Here is a 20782-nt window from a genome sequence, read left to right as displayed (position 1 = left end):
TAACATGATTTATGCTCCCATCTTTCTCTTCTTTACTTCTGAGACCCCTATAACTGTTATATTTTCATTTTTAATGGAGTTTTCAACTTTCCAAAGGTGTTTTCTATTTCTAATTCTCTCTTCTATGGGTAAAGTACTTTCTTGACTTGCTGTTTGAATCTAGAATGCATTCAAAGTCTCCTTCACACCCTGTTTTCATGTCTTCCATTTTCTTATCAATGAATCTTTGAGATGATGGATTTCTTTCTTACTCCTGTTCTCCTTATTAAATAGAGAGGTTTATATCTCTTTAAATTTTCCAGCAATGCATTTCCAAAAGTCTTTCTCTTAATAACTACTCTGTATCTGCATCATTAAGTGTTTGGTTTGTGCTGGTTTTTCAGAACTGATACTTTCTAGTTTTAATCATCTATTTTGCTCTCAGTTGTTGGTTAGCAGGAAACACTTAGTTCTGCTTTGTATGTGAATTGTAGGGGGAGGAGAGGAGTTTAAGAAGTGACATTGTATTATATAAGGCCCATCTGTGTTCCTTAGACAGCCCTAGTACAGGAATGGAATGGTGAAACGAATCCCAGACTGTTTCCTGGAGTCAGGTTGGAATCATAGTATCATCTAGAACATAATGGCTGAAAGGCAGTAAGAGGGAACGCAGGAAAAAATGTTTACTAAACAGGAAGCATAAAGTAGGAATAGAGCAGATGAAAGTAGGGACTTTAGGGTAGAAAAAAACCAGGAAGCCTATTTTAGGTATGTTCCTTGGAGCCTATGTCTTAGTAACCTTTGCTTGAGCTTGGTGGCTAACATGGGACTGGACTCAGACTATTGTCTGAGAGGATGGTGTCAGAGTTGCGAATAAAACTAGGTAGCAGAGTTAGGGCAGAGAGTTGCTTGCTAACTTGAAGAAAATATATAAATGCCATTAACTGTTTACCGCAATGATCTAACCCCAGGCCCATATATATTACTATTTAGCACAGGAGTCTGTATAATCTCCAAATGCCTGTCAGTCTGAGCTCACAGTCCATAGTTAAACTTGGAAACACTCTAGACTACGCTCATTTCAGAAGCAGTTTCCTTGAGTGGCAGAGTAGGATGACCTAACCTCCCTGAAGAGAGTGGGTTAATCCTTACCATTGCTAGTTCATAGTGAAGGTATGGTCCTGAATACACCCACAAAAAGGCTTATGATGATGTGATGATTTTCCCAGTGGGTGTAAGCAGTGATGGTAGTGAGAGAGAATTATTAGCGGTCTAGGCCCATATTATCTATAAGGGAATCCTGTCTAGTACCCTGGGCGATGGGGTGGCCTGATACCTAAAAGGCCATCATTAAATGAGACAGTCTCTTGCCATTATCCAGCTTTTGTAGTCCCTTTTTTATCTGACAAGCTTAGACTCTCCCAGTTGTTAAAGCATTGAGTGTCATTAGGTGTATGGGAGGAAATACACCTAGGATTTTAGTGGGGTCTTAGTTAACTTCAAGTTTTACGGCATTTACTATTTGATGGTTTTTTTTTAATTTTTTATTTATAAAAAGGAAACATTGACAAAGCCATAGGATTAGAGGGGTACAGCTTCGCACAATTCCCACCACCCAACCTCCGTATAACAACCCCTCCACTGATAGCTTTCCTATTCTTTAACCCTCTGGGAGTATGGACCCAAGATCCTTGTGGGATGCAGAAGGTTGAAGGTCTGGCTTCTGTAATTGCTTCCCCGCTGAACATGGGCATTGACAGGTCGATCCATACTCCCAGCCTGTCTCTCTCTTTCCCTAGTGGGGAAGGGCTTTGGGGAACCAGAGCTCCAGGACACATTGGTGGGGTTGTCTATCCAGGGAAGTCTGGTCACATCCTGCTAGCATCTGGAACCTGGTGGCTGAAAAGAGAGTTAATATACAAAGCCAAACAAATTGTTGAATAATCATGGAAGGCTGGAATAGTGCAGATGAAGTGTTGGTGAGGGTCCTCCATTTTGTAGATAGCTAGTAGGCATATTTTAGTTATATTTCAAAGGGCTTGTAGCTATACTAGTGTTTTTTGTTTGTTTGTTTGTATGTTTTGTTTTTTTTTTTTGCCTGAGCCTGAAATTCCCTACAAGTGGGGAGCTGAGGGCTCAACCGGGATCCTTATGCCGGTCCTTGTGATTTGTGCTATGTGCACGTAACCCAGTGTGCCACCGCCTGACCCCAAGTAGTAGCTCTATCTCTAAGGGAAGAGGGGCATGGATGATTTCTTGTCTTTTTTTTTTTTTCTTTTTCTCAGAAACAAATTGAGAGGCAAAGTGGAGAGAGAAAGGGGGCCAGGCGATAGCGCATAGGGATAAGCTCACATGGCATGAAATGCAAGGATCTCAGTTCGAGCCCCAGTTTCCTACCTTCAGGGGGGGTTGCTTCACAAGTGGTGAAACAGGTCTGCAGATGTCATTCTCTCCTCCTCTCTGTCTTCTCCTCCTCTTTGTTTTTCTCTCTGTCCTATCCAACAACAGCAATAACAACAACAATAAGGGCACAACAAGGACAACAAAAATGGGAAAAATTGTCCTCCAGGAGCAGTGGATTCGTAGAGCAGGCACCGAGCTCCAGCAATAACCCTGGAGGCAAAAAATGAAAGAGAGAGAGACAGATGCCTTCAGCACTGCTTCAGCACTGCTTCACCTTTTTTGAAACATTCCCCTAACCCAGCAGGTGAGGATAGCATTTTGAACTGGATGTGCCACCACCCAGCCCCTCTTCTCTATTTTAGCCACTCTGTAGTCCAGTTGTCATCGGGTTCCCAGTTTTGAACTTCACACATTGCACTACCCGGTGCTTCCAATTCTCAGGCATTCTGTTTCTAGAGAATATTTGTTAGCTTCTCTGCCTTCCCTTTCAGCTTTCAAGCCATGTTGATTTTCTCATGTCCTCTAATCTTCTGCGCTTTTCTCCCTGTTCTTGTGCATTTTCCATTGTAAGTTGTTTGTTCTTTCGTCAGCATAATTTGAGGAAGGTGGGAACTGATCATTATGTATTTGGTCAACCCATCTTTTTTACTCTTAGACAAACAAATCACACTGTTCAAACTCCAAAACAGGCACTGACTGAGCGACTGGATACTGTTCTTCTGGGAAAAGCAGAGGCTGAGCAGCAGTGTCTTTCTCTGAAGACGGAAAATGCTAAAATGAAGCAAGAGATTGAGGTATGGCAGCACTTTGAATTTTTTATGGACTTTTCTAGGCTAGTCTTTTTTTTTTTTTTTTTTTAACCAGAGCACAGCTCTGGCTAATGGTGGTACAGAGGATTGAACCTAGGACTTTGGAGCCTCAGGTATCTGTTATGCAAACAAGAGTCTGTTTGCATAACCATTGTGCCATCTACCACTGCCCTAAATTTTGTAATTTAAAAAATATCCCACTTTAAAATTTTGTAAACAAACTAATTTTTTTTATTATCTTTATTGATTGGCTAGAGACAGCCAGAAAATCTAGAGGGAAAGGGGAGATAGAGAGAGAGACAGACACCTGTAGCACTGCTTCACCACTCATGAAGCATTCCCCCTGTAGGTGGGAACCAGGGACTTGAACCTGTGTCCTTGCTCATGTGCGATCAACCAGGTGCGCCACCACTCGGCCCCACAAAATAATATTTTAAAAGGAAAATAATTGAAATTATCTAACTACACATGGTTAACATTTTTTAATATTTCTCATAACTGCATTGTGATTCTTATAAATGAACAAAAGTACTTGTTTTATGAAAGGGTGTTTATGTTTTATGAAAAAGTAAATCTACTCAGGAGATCGTTGTTAAAGCTTTGTGACTTCCAGATTTGAGCCAGGCCTCTACCGTGTTAGGGGAAGCTTTGGTGCTGTGGTGTAATTTCATTTATCTGGAAAGATGGGCCTGGAGCAGTGAAGCACTGGCAATGATCAAAACAAAGACAAATTTAAAAAAATGTGACTTAAATACAGGTTGTATAATTCATCACCTTACAAAAATTAAATTCAGAGACTCCATGGCTTTTCGGTATGACTTCCAGTAACTATTAGTACATTGTCATACTTGAGGTAACAGGACATTAGCACAGTTCTTAGACTTTGAGTGTCATGTTTGTGATGTGTATCTCTACTGCTTTCCTCTCTGCCTGGTCTGTGGCGCTAATGTGTACTGTCCTTAACTGTGTGACAGGATTGTGCAGCCAAGATAGAAGATCTACACAAGGAGTCTGAGCAATCACAAGGAAACTATGTGAAAGAAGTGGAAAACTTGAAAAATGAACTAATAGCCGTAAAAGCCAAACACAATGAAGCTAACACTAACTTTGAAAAAGTACTAGAAGAAGCAGCAAAAAAGCAATTCCAGCTTTCAGAACAACTTAAATTTCAGAGTGACTGTGAAGAAAATGTTAAACAATTGCAAGCAGAGATTCAGAAGATTAGACCGGCCTTTGAAGAGCAGATTTTATGTCTGCAAAAACAGTTAGAAGCCGCCACCAATGAAAAGGAGCAAGAACTTACTCATCTCCAACAAGTAGTTGAGGCTAATTCTCAGCATTATCAAAAAGACATTAGTAGTTTACAAGAGAAAATCTTACAGTTAAAAGCTGCACACCAAGAAGAAGTGAAAGAACTGATTTCCCAAATTGAATTAGCTGCTAAAGAACATGAATCAGAAATAAATAACTTAAAGCAGTTAAACAAGAACTTAACCAAGCAATGTGAGGAAAGCAAAAATAATATTCAGGAGAAAGCTTCACAAGAAAATCAACTGTGTTCTTTGGTCTTAGAAGAAAATACTATAATAGAACCAGTGGCAGATAAAGTCAAACGCTTAGAAGATACTATAAAAGAACTGGAATCTCAACATAGTATCTTAAAAGATGAACTGACTTACATGACCAATCTTAAATTAAAACTTGAAATTGATGCACAGCATGTAAAAGATGAAATTTTTCACGAACGAGAAGACGTAGAGTTTAAGATTAATGAGTTATTGTTATCTAAAGAAGAGCAGAGTTATATAATCGAAAAATTAAAGTCTGAACTAGAAGATTCAAATAAACAGTTTTGCTATACTGTAGAACAGCATAAACTAGAAGTACAGACCCTTAAGGAATACCATCAAAAAGAAATATCAGAACTAAATGAGACATTTTTGTCAGGTGCGGAGAAAGAGAAATTAACATTAATGTTTGAAATGCAAGGTCTTAAGGAACAGTGTGAGAACCTACAGCAAGAAAAACAAGAAGCAATTTTAAACTATGAAAATTTACGAGAGATTATGGAAATTTTGCAAACAGAACTGGGGGAATCCGCTGGCAAAATAAGTCAAGAATTTGAATCAATGAAGCAGCAGCAAGCCTCTGATGTTAATGAACTTCAGCAGAAACTAAGAACTGCTTTTAATGAAAAAGATGCTCTTCTTGAAACTGTGAATCGTCTGCAGAGGGAAAATGAAAAGTTACTATCAAAACAAGAATTTGTACCAGAACTTGAAAATACTATACAGAACCTTCAGGAACAGAATGCATTGTATGTAACTAGTCTCAGTCTGAAGGATACCAAGTTACATGAATTTGAAGCACAGGTAAGTTCTCTTACTGAAGAAAAAGGTGACTTCCTCAGTAAAATAAAGAGTTCTCAAGAAGAGATAGATGATCTCCAAAAAAAATGTGACAGGGAAGAAAAATTGGCTATAGAACTTTGGGGGAAAGTGGAACAAGCTACCCAATACAGTACTGAGCTAGAACAAAAGGTCAGTGAACTAATGGGAAGACTAGAAGAAAGTTTAAAAGAGAAGGATCAGAATAGCCAGGAACTAGAAAATGTTCGGGCTCAACTAAAAACTCTCTCTGAAGACCTTGAAGCACTCTCATCTCAAGTGAAGACTCTCCACGAGGAAAATAATAGACTAAGTTCAGAGAAACAGAAAGTGAACACGGATTTGGAAGCTCTGCTGTCTCAAAGAGAAGGAGATGCTCTGCTTAAGGAACAAATCTCTAAATTAGAAAAGAAACTTTTGTCAACAGTTGAAGAACGAGATCATTTAAATCAACTGCTTGAAAATGAGCAAGTTCAGAAGACACTTGTCAAAACTCAGCTGTCTGAGTTTCTTAAACAGATGGAGTCAGACTTTTCAGAAGAAAATGAGGAACAAGAGGTTATGAATGTCCTACAAGCTGTAGGTGACTCCCTAGCTAAAATAAGTGAGGAAAAACACAATTTAATTTTTCAGTATGACAAGAGGGTAGTAGAGTTAGAAAAAGAGATTAAGTGCCTTCAAGAAGAGAGTATAGAGCACTGTGAAGAGCTTAGGTCTTCACTAAGAGACCATGAGCAAGCGAAAAAACTCTTAAGGAAAGAGTTAGAAGAAATTCTGTCAGAAAAAGAGGCCCTGCAAGCTGATCTTCTAGAGATGAAGAATGCTAATGAAAAAGCAAGGCTTGAAAATCAGAATCTTTTAATCCAAATTGAGGAAATATCTCAGAATTTAAATAACAAACATGAAATAAACAATGAAAGTGAAAAATCTTTTATGACAGAGTTGGAAAACCTAAGACCATTGCTAGCTCAAAAAGAATCTGAACTGCAGGATGTGAGAGCAGAATTACTTCTACTAAAGGTACTGGTAACTTGTTCTTTTTGTTTTGTATTTATTTTCATTGCTTGCCACCAGGGTTATCACTAGGGCTCAGTGCCTGCATGATGACTTCATTGTTCCTAATGACATTTTATCTACCCCCTCTTTTTTTTTTCTGATAGAAATGGGGGGCGGGGGGGGGGGGTAGATAGCATAATGGTTATGCAAAGAGACTTTCATGCTTGAGGCTCCAAAGTCCCAGGTTCACTCTCCCACACCACCATAAGGTGGAGCTGAGTAGTTCTCTGGTAATAAAAATAAATAAAAATTAAAAAAAAGGGGAGTCGGGCTGTAGCGCAGTGGGTTAAGCGCAGGTGGCGCAAAGCACAAGGACCGGCATAAGGATCCCGGTTCGAACCCCGGCTCCCCACCTGCAGGGGAGTCGCTTCACAGGCGGTGAAGCAGGTCTGCAGGTGTCTGTCTTTCTCTCCTCCTCTCTGTCTTCCCCTCCTCTCTCCGTTTCTCTCTGTCCTATCCAACAACGACGACAACAACAATAATAACTATAACAATAAAACAACAAGGGCAACAAAAGGGAATAAATAAATAAAATAAAATATTTAAAAAAAAAAAATTTAAAAAAAGAGGGGTGGGGATAGACAAAGAGAGACACCTGAAGCAATACTCCACTACTGTAAGGCTTCCCCCTTGCAGGGGAAAGGGTAAGAGGCTTAGATATGGATTCTCTTATCTTTTGTAGCTTGCACTCAACTGGGTGGACCACTACCTAGCCCCAGGTGCTGATAATCTCAGTTTTACTGATTTCAAAATACCCTTATTTCAATCACAGACTCCAGAAAATGTATGAATTAACACTTTTACACTTTGGAGTTAGAAATTTTAGCACTTAAGCTCAATTGCATCATTACTGAAAAGTGCAATAAACATTTCTGTGTTGTGTGTCCTATTTTCCACATTGATTTTAGATCATGTTTAGATGTAAAATTTGAATCATCTTTATCTCACATCGGACAAAGTGATTGGGGGATTGAACATGTTGGTCAAAATGATGTTAGCTAGTCACCAGCAACAACTGCCACTAACTGTCAAGATTTGAATTTCATTCTTCTGTAATGTGCATAATTCCCTTTCTTAAAACAAACAACAAAGTAGGCTATGGTGGTATTTCACTTCAGCCAGAATTTTAGGTTTTTTTTTTTTCCCCCAATAATTATGAAAGTATGACCCAGTAAAAGCACTCTGATGTTTTCCTCTCTGTAATGCATCTGTGATAGTTGTCAGGTTGTTTGTGTTGGCCTGGGATATGACTATTTTTGTAGCCAGTGCTATATGCACAGTGAAGTCAGTACTGCCTGCTCACTTGGTAAGTATGAGGAAAGCACCAGTGAGAATCGCACACAAAAAAAGCAATTTCCTCATGCTTACCTAGTGGCCTCTTTACCCTGGAGATTGTTGGTATGCATGAGACCCCTTCTGTTTCATTTGGTTTAAATCCCCCCTGTTTAACACTATTTTATTTACATAACCACTTCATTCTATTTACATAACCACTGTTAACAAGTTCCACCCTCCCTCCAGGGCATTTGTGGTTCAGTGATAGGATTCTCGCCTAATCTGCCCCCTCTTTGTCACACTCTGATTTTCACCAGTCACTTTTCTCTCCACCCTCTCTATGTCACATCCTGTTTCCACCCTACTTGGGAAGTATATATAAAGACAGCATTGTGAGTTTTAGAGTACTGTACTTGAATTTAGCTTAGCTCGTCTTAGATTGTGCTGTGTCCTGCATGAATAAAGAGATACTGTGTACAACCCAGCCATGAGTCCCTGGTCGTCTGTTACCTGCCCGTGAAGCTAGCCCGGTGAAAACAACATAACCCATCGAAAACAACAGGAGATGAAGTGATTCTGTCTTTTGTTTTTCTTATAAAATTTAGGATTCCATAAAGAAATCTGTAGAAAGTGATCAGCTCTCATCATTAAAAGAACTGGAAGAAAAAATAGGTAACTGTTTTTCATATATTGTCAAAATTAATTATAGATTGTTCTTAGAATAGATTGGGAATCGGTTATTTAGGGAAAATACCACAAACTAGACTACTTTTCTGTTATGTTTTGAGGAGTGAGCACTTTAACACAGGAAGAAAGTTATTTAAGCCATGGGAACAGCAGGAAGATGCTATAGTAACACATGTAAAATCAGTAAGCATAATCAGAAGTTCCTAGAGTGACCATAGTCAAGTCATAAAAGCACTAGTGTGGCATGCACAGGAGTTAGGCTTTATACTATCTTTACTATACTAGTATACTTTATACTATCTGTACTAGTAAAGTGACAGTTGTTATTCTTGTTTAAAGATGAAGAAATAAGGGCTTGGAGGGCAGGAGTAGATTGCATAATGGTTATGCAAAGAAACAATCATACCTGAGGCTTCAAAGTCCTAGGTTTTATCCCCCCACACCACCGTAAGCCAGAGCTGAGCAGTGCTTTAGTTAGAAAAAAATAAAAGAAATAAGGGCTTGGGAGACAGCATATTGGTTATGCAAAAGGCTTTCATGCCTTAGGCTGCGAGGTCCCAGGTTTAAAACCCAGCACCACCATAAACTTAGAGCTGAAAAGTATCTTTCCCCTTCCTGGGCATGGGATGCTATCAAGGTCTAAGCAGGGACAGCAATGTATTGAGGCAGCCCTTCAAGTGCTGGGATATTTCTCCTCTACCTCCTCCTCCACCACCACCTTTTCCTCTTTCTCTTCCCTTCTGTCCTTCCTTTCTTCTTCTTTTTCTTCTCCTTCTCCTCCTCCTCTTTCCTTCTGCTGTTCATATTGAATTGTCATATGATCATCTACTTCATTCCACTTCAGTGAATGTATATCAATCAATAAAATCAGAAGGAATGGGGGGGAACACTAGAGCTGAGCAGTACTCTGGTTTCCCCAGTCTCCCCTCACGTCTTTGTCATGTCCTTTCCCCCTCCCTACCACCACACACACCCATGTATGTCTATCTGTGTCTTTTTTTTTTTTTTTAAGGTTGTGCTGTGCACCCTGTTTAAATCTTTTTAAATTTTTTTCTTAAGGTTTCTTTTTCACTTTTTTTAAGTCTTTATTTATTTGATAGAGACAACCAGAAATTGAGAAGAAGGGAGAGAAAGAGAAGGAGACAGAGACACCTGCAGCACTGCTTCACCACTTGTGAAGCTTTCCCCCTGTAGATGGGGAACAGGGGCTTGAACCCGGGTCCTTGTGCACTGTAACATGTACACTCAACCAAGTGCTCCACCACCCGCCCCCTTTTTAATTTCTTTATTGGGGAATTAATGTTTTACATTCTACAGTAAATACACTAGTTTGTAAATGCATACCATTTTTCAGTTTTCCATATAACAATACAATCACTACTAGGTACTCTGTCATCCTTCTTAGACCTGTATTCTCCCCACCCACCCTAGAGTCTTTTACTTTGGTGCTGTACACCAATTCCAGTTCAGGTTCTACTTGTGTTTTCTCTTCTGATCTTCTTTTTCAACTTCTGCCTGAGAGTGAGATCATCCCATATTCATCCTTCTGTTTCTGACTTATTTCACTCAACATGAATTTTTCAAGGTCCATCCAAGATCAGCTGAAAATGGTGAAGTCACCGTTTTTTTTTATAGCTGAGTAGTATTCCACTGTGTATAGATACCACAATTGCTCAGCCACTCATCTGTTGTTGGACACCTGGGTTGCTTCCAGGTTTTGGCTATTACAAATTGTGCTGCTAAGAAGATATATGTACACAGATCTTTTTGGATGGGTATGTTGGGTAACTTAGGATCTATCCCCAGGAGAGAAATTGCAGGATCATAGGGTAGGTCCATTTCTAGCCTTCAGAGAGTTCTCCAGACTGTTCTCCACAGAGGTTGGACCAATTTACATTCTCACCAGCAGTGCAGGAGGGTTCCTTTGACCCCACAGCCTCTCTAGCATTTGTTGATGCTACCTTTTCTGATGTATGACATTCTCACAGGAGTGAAGTGGTATCTCATTGTTGTCTTTATTTGCATTTCTTTGACAGTCAGAGACTTAGAGCATTTTTTCATGTGTTTCTCAGCCTTTTGGATCTCTTCTGTGATGAATATTCTGTCCATGTCCTCCCCCCATTTTTGGATGGGGTTATTTTCTTGTGGTTGGGTTTGGCAAGCTCTTTATGTATTCTGGTTATTAACCTCTTGTCTGATGTATGGCATGTAAAGATCTTCTCCCATTCTATAACAGGTCTCTTTGTTTGGATTTTGTGGTTTCTTTTGCTATGCAGAAGCATTTTTAATTTGATGTAGTCCCTTAGCTTTATACTTGTATTAGTCTTCTTTGTAATTGGATTCATTTCATTGAAGATGTCTTTAAAAGTTATGCGGAAAAGAGTTCTGCCAATATTTTCCTCTAAGTAACTGATAGTTTTTGGTCTGACATCCAAGTCCTTGATCCACTTTACTTTTGTATTTGGTGAAATACAGTGATTCAGTTTCATTCTTCTGCATGTTTCAACCCATTTTTTCCAACACCATTTGTTGAAGAGACTCTGCTTTCCCCATGTAATAGTCTGGGCCCCTTTCTCAAAGATTAGATGTCCATACATGTGGGGCCTCATTTCTGGGCTCTCAATTCTATTCCACTGGTCAGTATGTGTATTCATGTTCCAGTACCAAGCAGTTTTGATGACAATGGCCCTATAATACAATTTGAAATCTGGGAGTGTGATGCCTCCAGTTCTGTTCTTCTCAAGATTGTTTTGGCAATTCTAGGTCTTTTCTGGTTTCAGATAAACATTTGTAGCATTTGTTCTATTCTCCTAAAGAATGTGCTTGGGATCTTGATGGGGATAGCATTAAATTTGTAGATGGCTCTGGGTAATATATTCATTTTGATGATGTTAATTCTACCAACCCATGAACATGGAATATCTTTCCACTTCTTTGTGTCTTTTTCAATTTTTTTGAGTAGTGACTCATAATTTTCAGTATACAAGTCTTTTACTTCTTTCCTTAGGTTTACTCCTAGATATTTTATTGTTTTTGTTGCTATAGTAAAAGGAATTGATTTCTGGATTTCAACTTCTTCTAACCTAGTGTTTGCACTGAGGAATGCCACTGATTTTTGAATGTTAATTTTGTAGCCTGACACCTTACTGTATTGCCTGATGATTTCCAAAAGCTTCTTGCTGGATTCCTTAGGTTTTTCTGTGTATACTATCATGTCATCTGCAAATAGGGAGAGTTTGACTTCTTCTCTTCCAATCTGTATGCCTTTAATTCCTTGCTCCTGCCTGATTGCTATGGCAAGAACTTCCAATGCTATGTTGAATAGTAATGGTGATAGTGGGCAGCCCTGTCTAGTACCAGATCTGATGTGGAAATGCTTCCAGTTTTTCACCATTGAGTATGATGTTGGCTGTAGGCTTGCTATATATAGACTACACTATCTTGAGGAATTTTCCATCTATCCCCTTTTTTTGTAGTGGTTTGATCATAAATGGGTGTTGTATTTTGTCAAAAGCTTTCTCTGCATCTATTGATATGACCATGTGGTTTTTAGTCTTGCTTTTGTTGATGTGGTGGATCACGTTAATTGATTTACGTATATTAAACCAACCTTGCATGCCTGGGATAAGCCCCACTTGTTCATGATGAACCATCTTTTTAATATACTGCTGTATCCAGTTGGGTAGAATTTTATTCAATATTTTAACATTTATGTTCTTCAGAGATATTGGTCTGTACTTTTCTTTTCTGGTTGTATCCCTGTCTGCTTTAGGTATCAAAGTGATGTTGGCTTAATAGAAGCTGGAAGGGAGTATTCCAGTAGAAGAGAAATTTATGAGCCTACCTAGACAAATCTTACAAGAACTTTACTATAAAGAGAGAAGAGTTGGTCATTATCACTATCCAGAGGGGAAATGGGCACATGTATTTCACCTATCCCATTGTGACCTCTTCCATACCCTCTGACTATTTCTGTTATTCAGTCTCAATTTCTTAATGATATTTTTCTTGTTGCACATTTATTAACTGTTGAGGAAAAGATATTCTTTAGGGAAGAAAAATTGAAATTCAGAGCACACCAGAAGCTAAGCACAGACATCAAGAAACTAGAACTGTAACTGGGGAGATGGCTGAAGAGTCTAGGGAAGTACAAGCTACAGGTTTATTCATTAAAAACTAGGCCAACCAACTGGTGAAATAGCCAAGAAATAGCAAAATATACTACTTTGGAGTATCAGAGAGAATAGAAATTTACATAATTTGCTTCAGATGCTAAATAATAAAGTTTTTACTGTAAAAAAGATGCTGATCAGAAGTTGGGCGGTAGTGCAGCAGGCTAAGTGCATGTGGCACAAGGTGCAAGGACCAGCATAAAGATCCCATTTCGAGCCCCTGGCTCCCCACCTGCAGGGGAGTTGCTTCACAAGTGGTGAAGTAGGTCTGCAGGTGTCTTTTTCTCCTCATCTCTGTCCTCCCTTCTCTCTCCATTTCTCTTTGTCCTGTCCAACAACAACGATATCAATAACAATAACTATAACTATAAAACAAGGCAACAAAAGAGAATAAATATTAAAAAATATATAGATATTTATATATAAGATACTGATCATTCTGCTGCTTATTTTCAGTTAGTTTCAAATTGCAGTTTTTGCATCCCATATTAAATGTGAGTTTCAATGGTTAAAATGAGTGACTTAATTTAAGTGCTTTCCTGTTTCAGTTCACATGTAATTCTTTCATCTGTTTTTAGGTAATCTGGAAAAAGAATGCAAGGAGAAAGATGAGAAAATAAATAAGATAAAACTAGTTGCGGTAAAAGCAAAGAAAGAACTAGATTCTAGCAGAAAAGAGGTAAGATGACTTTAAACTGCATGATTCAAAAACCTTATGTTAAAAAAAAAATCAAGGGGCATGGTGGTGGTATATCTGGTTGAGCACATGTTACAGTGTGCAAGGACCTTGGTTCAAGCCCCTGGTCCCCACTTGTGTGGGGGGGTAGGCTGGGGAGGGATTCATGATTGGTGAAGCAATGCTACAGGTATCTCTCACTAACCCCCTTCTCAGTTTCTCTCTGTCTCTATCCGATACATAAATACATGAAATATATTTTAAAAATTAAATCAAGAATTTTTCCATCCATTAAAAAATTTTTTTTTATTTAAAATAGACCCAGTCTCTACGGGAAGAACTTGAATCTGTTCGGTCAGAAAAGAATCAGTTGTCTGCTTCCATGAGAGATCTCATTCAAGGAGCAGAAAGCTATAAGGTAAGAGTTATTATTGTGGGGATCAGGCAGTGGTGCACCTACCTGTATTTGGGTCCCCACTCTCCGGAGACACTTAATAAGCAGTGAAGCAAGTGCTACAGCTGTATATCTATCTACCTATCCCCCCTCCCTCTCCCTTTTCAATCTTCTCTCTTATCAGTTTAAATAGGAAAAAAAAAAAGACCACCTGGAGCAGTAGAATCGTAGTGCAGGCACTAAGTCCCAGCAGTGACCCTGGTGGCAATTTAAAAAAACAAATTGTTAATCAACTTCTAAATTAAGAAATAAAAAAGAAAAGAAAGATAACATGGGGGGGGGTAGATAACATAATTATTATGCAAAAAGACTCTCATGCCTGAGGCTCCAAAGCCCCAGGTTCAATCCCTTGTACCACCATAAGCCAGAGCTGACCAGTGCTCTGGTAAGGAAGGAAGGAAGGAGCAACACAATCATCCTATACCTCTAGTCATTTTTCACTATTTTTATTGTTTTGTTGTTGTGGGATGTGTGTGTGTGTGTGTGTGTGTGTGTGTGTGTGTGTGTGTGTGTAATAATGGCATTCTCCTTATATCAGGATGCTAAGTGGCATAGCTTTAAATAGTTAATATTAAAATGTTAACATTCTTTTCATTGTGGTGATAGAGTCTCATATATGTGTGATACCACTGCCCACTGGCCAACCTTTTCATTGTTTCTGTCTTTTTTTTTTCCCTTATAAAGGGAGAGAGGAAGGGAGAGATGCCATAGCAATAGCCCAGCACCCACAAAGCTTCCCCTGGTTCCACTGTGTTCCCATGTAGTGCTAGGACTTAAACCCAAGGCCTTGTGCATGATAAAACACATGCTGTACCTGTGAGCTATCTCCTGGCCCTAAGCTATTGATTTTTTATTAGTGATTTAATAGTAATTTACAAGATTATAAAAAAATAAGGGTATAGTTCCACATCTCTCCCATCACCAAAGTTCTATGCCTCTTTCCCCCAAGGGTAACCACCATGGCTTTCCCACCCCCCCACCCCCCGCCCAAGTTCATGTGTTTCAAAGAGAAATATCTGAGAAGGTGATATTGTAGTAAAGCTGAAAGAATAGTTAAATGAGCCAGATTGAGTCATAAGCAACAAACTCAGTTTTCGTATTTATGAAGGTAACAAAAGCACACTGCCCCATAGTTACGTATGATAACTACATTATAGAAACACTGAAGTCATCTAAAACATTTTAAGATATCTACATTTCCAAAATATCCTCCAAATTGGTCCAGTAAGTTGAGTGTAAATCAGTTGCTTGAAAAACAGTTATGCTCTTCAAACTCAGACTCTTCTGGGTTAGGAAGATAGCATAATGATAATGCAAAAAGACTTCCATGCCAGAGGCAGCAAAGGTCCTAGGTTCAACCCCCAGCATCACTATAAGCCAGAGATGGGAAAGAAAGAAAAGAAAAATCTAGGGAGTCGGGCGGTGGTGCAGTGGGTTAAGCGCACGTGGTGCAAAGCGCAGGGACCGGCGTAAGGATCCCGGTTCGAGCCCCCGGCTCCCCACCTGCAGGGGAGTCGCTTCACGGGCGGTGAAGCAGGTCTGCAGGTGTCTACCTTTCTCTCCCCTCTCTCTCTGTCTTCCCCTCTTCTATCCATTTCTCTCTGTCCTATCCAAAAAAAAAAAAAGCAACGTCAACAATGGCAATAATAACCGCAACGAGGCTGCAACAACTAGGGCAACAAAAAGGGGGGAAATTGGCCTCCAGGAGCGGTGGATTCATGGTGCAGGCACCAAGCCCAGCAATAACCCTGGAGGAAAAAAAAAAAAAAGAAAATCTGAACAAGTAGTCTGAGAGATGGCACAGTGGATAAAGCATTAGACTCTCAAGCATGAGTTCCCAAGTTTAGTCTCCCCAGCAGCACATGTACCAGAGCTATGTCTGGTTCTTTCTCGCTCTCCTGTCTTTCTCATTAGTAAATAAATAAATAAAATATAAAGGGGGGGAGAAAAGTCTGAACAAAATCAGACTATTCCTTTTTTTTTTTTTTTCCCACCACTAGGTCTATCACTGGTTTTGGTGCCAATAAAACTCCACCATAATGATTTTTTTGAGTAGAATGCTTTTTTGCAATCTTTTTTTAAAAGTAGCAAAAAATATGACTTATAATTTACTATTTACTACTGTTCTGGCTAAGTGAATTAGCCTGAAGGTTAAAAGTCAGGTCTAAAAAGAAATTAAGAGCATTATTATTTGAAGGTTATATGATTATCTGTCTAGGTAATAAGAATCTACTACAAAAAACTATAAAAATTTAGGTTCCAGCTGGGTAGATAGATGGCTTATTGGTAGAACATAGGCTGAGCATGCTGATACCTCAGGTTCAGTCCTCCAATGTCACATATACCAGAGTGATGTCTGGTCTCAGTCTGTCACTCACAGAAAATTTGTGGGTTTTGTTTTTGTTTTTGTTGTTTTTGCCTCTGGGGTTGTTGCTGGGGTTCGGTGTCTGCACCATAAATCTACTGCTCCTGCAGGCTATTTTTTCCCCTTTTGTTACCCTTGTTGTTTTATCATTATTGTGGTTATTATTGTTGTTATTGCTGTCATTATTGTTGGATAGGACAGAGAATTTGAGAGAAGAGGGGAAGACAGAGACAGGGAGAGAAAGATAGACACCTGCAGATCTGCTTCACCGCTTGTGAAGTGACCCCCCCCCCCTGCAGGTGGGGAGCTGGGGGCTCGAACCGGGATCCTTATGCCATTCCTTGTGCTTTGTACCATGTGCGTTTAAGCCGCTGCACTACCGCCCGACCCCTAGAAAATAAATTTTTTAAAGTTTACTTTTTGCAGCACAGTGAATGAAGCATTGAACTCTAGTGCATGAGGTCCTGAGTTTGATTCCCAGCATCACATGTGCCAGGGTGATTCTCTAGGGTGTTTACATTTACTCTGAAAAACTATGAAACTCCTATAAGACAACTGGAAAACTTCTATGACCCTGGTGTGGTGGCGGCATTTTTAAGTCAACACTAAATGATTCAGAATAAGAATAAGTTTTATTTCACTAAAAAGAAATGAGCCATTGAGCCACCTGAGGACATGGAGGAAACATAAATGTATAATTCAATGACAGAAATCTAATGAAAAATATCTAAGCATAATTAGGTTATGTCTACCTGACATTCTCACAAAGACCAAACTATGGACACAGTGAACATTCACTCTGTGGTTCCCAGGCATCACGAGGTGGAAGACGTAAGTAGGTGGGACGCAGGGATTATAAGGGCAACGAAAGTACTCTGCACATTATGATGAGATACACATTTCTACAACTGTGTCCAAACCCGATGGATTGTACAGTACAAAGGGTAGGTCTAAGTATAAGCTCTGAACTGTGGGTGATAATGTGTTAACAAGTGTAGCATAGTGGAAGTATTGATCATGGAAGAGGGACCTGCAGGGAAGTGTGGGTTAAGGGCAGTAGAGAGCTAGAGGTCTACTTTTTCAATTTTGGAATGAAACTGAAACAGATCTTTAAAAAGTTATCTGAAGGGGGCCATTGGTGGCTCACCTGATTGAGCGCATCTTACAATGCACAGGACTCAGGTTCAAGACCCAGTCCCCACTTGCAGGCAGAAAGCTTCACTCAGTGAAGCTACTCAGTGAAGCAGGGCTGCAGGTGTCTTCTCTGTCTCTCTCCTTCTCTATCTCCCCTCCCTTCTCAATGTCTGGCTGTCTCCAATAAATAAAGATAATTTAAAAAATAAAATAAAAGGGCCAGGCAGGTGGTATTGTACCCAGTTAAACACATGTGATGCGAAGCACAAGAACCGGTGGAAGGATCCCAGTTCAAGCCCCTGGCTCCCCACCTGCAGGGGAGTTGCTTTGCAAGCAGTGAAGCAGGTCTGCAGGTGTATATCTTTCTCTCCCCCTCTCTGCCCTCTGTCTCCCCTCCTCTCTCAAATTCTGTCCTATCCAACAGCAATAATAGCAGTAACAATAATAACAACAACAAGGGCAACAAAGTTGGAAAAATGGCCTCCAGGAGCAGTGGATTCGAAGTGCAGGCACTAAGCCCCTGGATAACCCTGGAGGCAAAAAAAAAAAAAAAAGATTAAGTCTTTTAAAACATTTTTGTTTAAGGGTTATGCAATGGCTAACTCAATAGATGCATATGTTGTCAAACCCAAGGACCATGATTTAAACCACTGATCTCCAATGCAGGGACGAGCTTCATGAGCCTTCAAACAGTGCTACAAATGTCTTTTTCTCTCCCTATGTTCCCCTCCTCTCAATTTCTTTGTGTCCTGTCAAAGGAAAAAAAGAGACAGTTGGGAGCAGTGGATTTGTCACACAGGCACAGATCCTCAACTATAACCCTGATGGCAATTAGAAATAAGGGGTGGGGGTAGTCGGGCGGTAGCGCAGTGGGTTAAGTGCACGTGGCAAGGACCAGCTTAAGGATCCTGGTTCGAGCCCTCGGCTCCCCACCTACAGGGGAGTCGCTTCATAGGCAGTAAAGCAGGCCTGCAGGTGTCTATCTTTCTCTCCCACTCTCTGTCTTCCCCTCCTCTCTCCATTTCTCTCTGTCCTAACGATGACATCAATAACTACAACAACAATAAAATAAAAAAAGGGCAACAAAAGGGAAAATAAATAAAAAGAAAAAAAATTTTAAAAGAAATAAGGGGTGTGAGGCCAGACAGTGGCATGCCCGGTTGAACATGTACATTACAGTGTGCAAGGACCTGGGTTCAAGCCCTTGACACCCACCTTCATGGGAAAAGCTTTACAAGCAGTGAAGCAGTGCTTCACTGATCGGTGAAGTGAAGATCGGTGTGTGTGTGTGTGTGTGTGTGTGTGTGTGTGTGTGTGTGTGTGTGTGTGTGTGTACACGTGTACCCTCCTTCCCTCTTGATTTTTCTATCTATCCAAAAATAACATCAATAACAACAATAGCTACAACAACAATAAAAAAAATAGCGGCAACAAAAGGGAAAATAAATTTATAAAAAAAAATTTTTTTAAAACCTGTTTGATGGAGCTTCACTACTTTCCTCAGGCAGTTGTCACTGTTAAGATGCCAAATAGTTGTGTGTGTTATTTGTAAATGTGCTTGGTTTGGCTTTTTCTAATATTCATAGCAGTTACAATATTTCTCAATTTTGTTAAGATGTGAACATGCATGAGTTTCAGGGAGGGACAATAATTTATACTTACTCATTTGTGTAGAATCATCATCTTGCCCATCGAAGAAATATGACCATTATATGTTTGGCTTTTTCTCTTCTTCTTCTTCTTCTTCTTCTTCTTCTTCTTCTTCTCCTTCTCCTTCTCCTTCTCCTTCTCCTTCTCCTTCTCCTTCTCCTTCTCCTTCTCCTTCTCCTTCTCCTCCTCCTCCTCCTCCTCCTTCTCTTCTTCTTCTCCTCCTCCTCCCCCTCCTCTTCCTTCTCCTTCTCCTCCTCCTTTTTCTTCTTCTCCTCCTCCTCCTCCTCCCCCTCCTCCTCATCCTCCTCCTCTTTTCTTTCTCCTCCAAACTTCCTCTAAGGAACAGTAGGTGACTATAGTCAGAATTTCCTACAAGGAGTCATTACTAGAGTTAGTTATGGGATACTAATGCACTTTCTGTAGCTACTAACAAGTGTTGGAACCATAATGAGTAAAAACAAAAAGGACTGGTGGGATGGGGGGGAAGGCATAATGGTTATGCAGAAGACTTTGATGCCTAGGTTCTGAGTTCCCAGGTTCAATCCCCAGCACCACCTTAAGGCAGAGCTGAGCAGTGCTTCCATCTCTCTCTCTCTCTCTCTGCATGTATATCTTCTTCTATGTATCTCTCTTTCATTAACTAACTAAATACATAGCACTAAATAGGGCTAAGGAGACAGCATAATGATGCAAATGACTTTCAAAGCCTGAGCCTCTTGAGGTCCCAGGTTCAACCTGTGGTACCTTCCTACCTAAGCCAGAGCTGAGCAGTGCTCTGTTTAAAATTAAAAGAGTAAAAAAAAAAAAAACCACTAGTCTAAGAAGAATAATCTCTGCATTTTGGAATTAGAGAAATCCACACAAATACAAAACAAGCAAGGCAGTCTTCTGTGTAGAGAAGGCAAGTGATTTCCCACCTTTACATTCATGTACACCAGAAAGTAACAGATTTCTCAGACAAACATTAAGCCAGTTTCTAGACTCTCAGTTTTTTCCTTCTTCCAGTTAATGAGTAGACAGAGTACAGAAACTAAACTCAGATTCTAACAACCAGCCCCCAATATGGACAAGGAATTAACCATGTATATATCAGAATTAGAAATGAAATTGATTTGGCCAAGAATCAGATTAACTAAAGAAAAGCCAATAAGAGCATGGAATACCGCTCATGAAATTACCAGAGCAGCCAGTTAAGGCGAACCAAAGACTGAAAAGGAAACTTCGGTCTTACAGTGTCTCCCTCTCTGTGGATGAAAAAGTAACTTAGAACATTGTCAGTACATATTTGCAAGACCCAGTTCCAGGGTGGATGGATGCATGAAAGGAAGGAAGTTAGGGAGGTTAGGAGATTTTTCTCCCAAGAAAACTCAAGAGGTATTTTGTTATTTACACCCAATGGTTATCCAGGAACAAAGGCAAAAACAGTGTTAATGAGAAAGGGAAGGAGATTGCAGGCACACAAAAACAGTGAATTTCATTTGTATTTTGAAGACACTCTGATTGACTAGTAACTTTGAAGCAGCATAACCACTCCTTAAATAGGAGTCCAACTAGGAATATCAAAGAAGAAAAAAAAAAATCAGGTTGAGTCTCCAGGAAATGTGAAACATGTTGCTATACAGTATAAAAAACTAGTATTGGAGCCAGGTGGTGGTGCACCTGTTTGAGCGCACGTTGCAATGCCCAAGGACCCAGGTTCAAACCCCCAGTCCCCACCTACAGGGGGAAAGCTTCA

The 20782-nt window shown here is 39.9% G+C and overlaps 1 protein-coding gene across 1 annotated transcript in view; it reads left to right on the top strand.

Annotated features, from left to right (window-relative positions):
• Positions 1–20782, top strand: part of GCC2 (GRIP and coiled-coil domain containing 2) — a 60841-nt gene that overhangs the window by 10459 nt on the left and 29600 nt on the right. Inside the window, exons 5-9 of the mRNA XM_007537336.3 lie at positions 3072–3176; positions 4166–6598; positions 8515–8581; positions 13347–13447; positions 13764–13862. Coding sequence (XP_007537398.3) covers positions 3072–3176; positions 4166–6598; positions 8515–8581; positions 13347–13447; positions 13764–13862 — 2805 coding nt within the window. The remainder of the gene's footprint in view (positions 1–3071; positions 3177–4165; positions 6599–8514; positions 8582–13346; positions 13448–13763; positions 13863–20782) is intronic.

Source organism: Erinaceus europaeus, chromosome 3 (assembly GCF_950295315.1).
Source record: "Erinaceus europaeus chromosome 3, mEriEur2.1, whole genome shotgun sequence".
NCBI lineage: Eukaryota > Metazoa > Chordata > Mammalia > Eulipotyphla > Erinaceidae > Erinaceus > Erinaceus europaeus.
The sequence above is the reverse complement of the archived record's forward strand: the minus strand, read 5'-3'. Positions and strand labels throughout refer to the sequence as shown.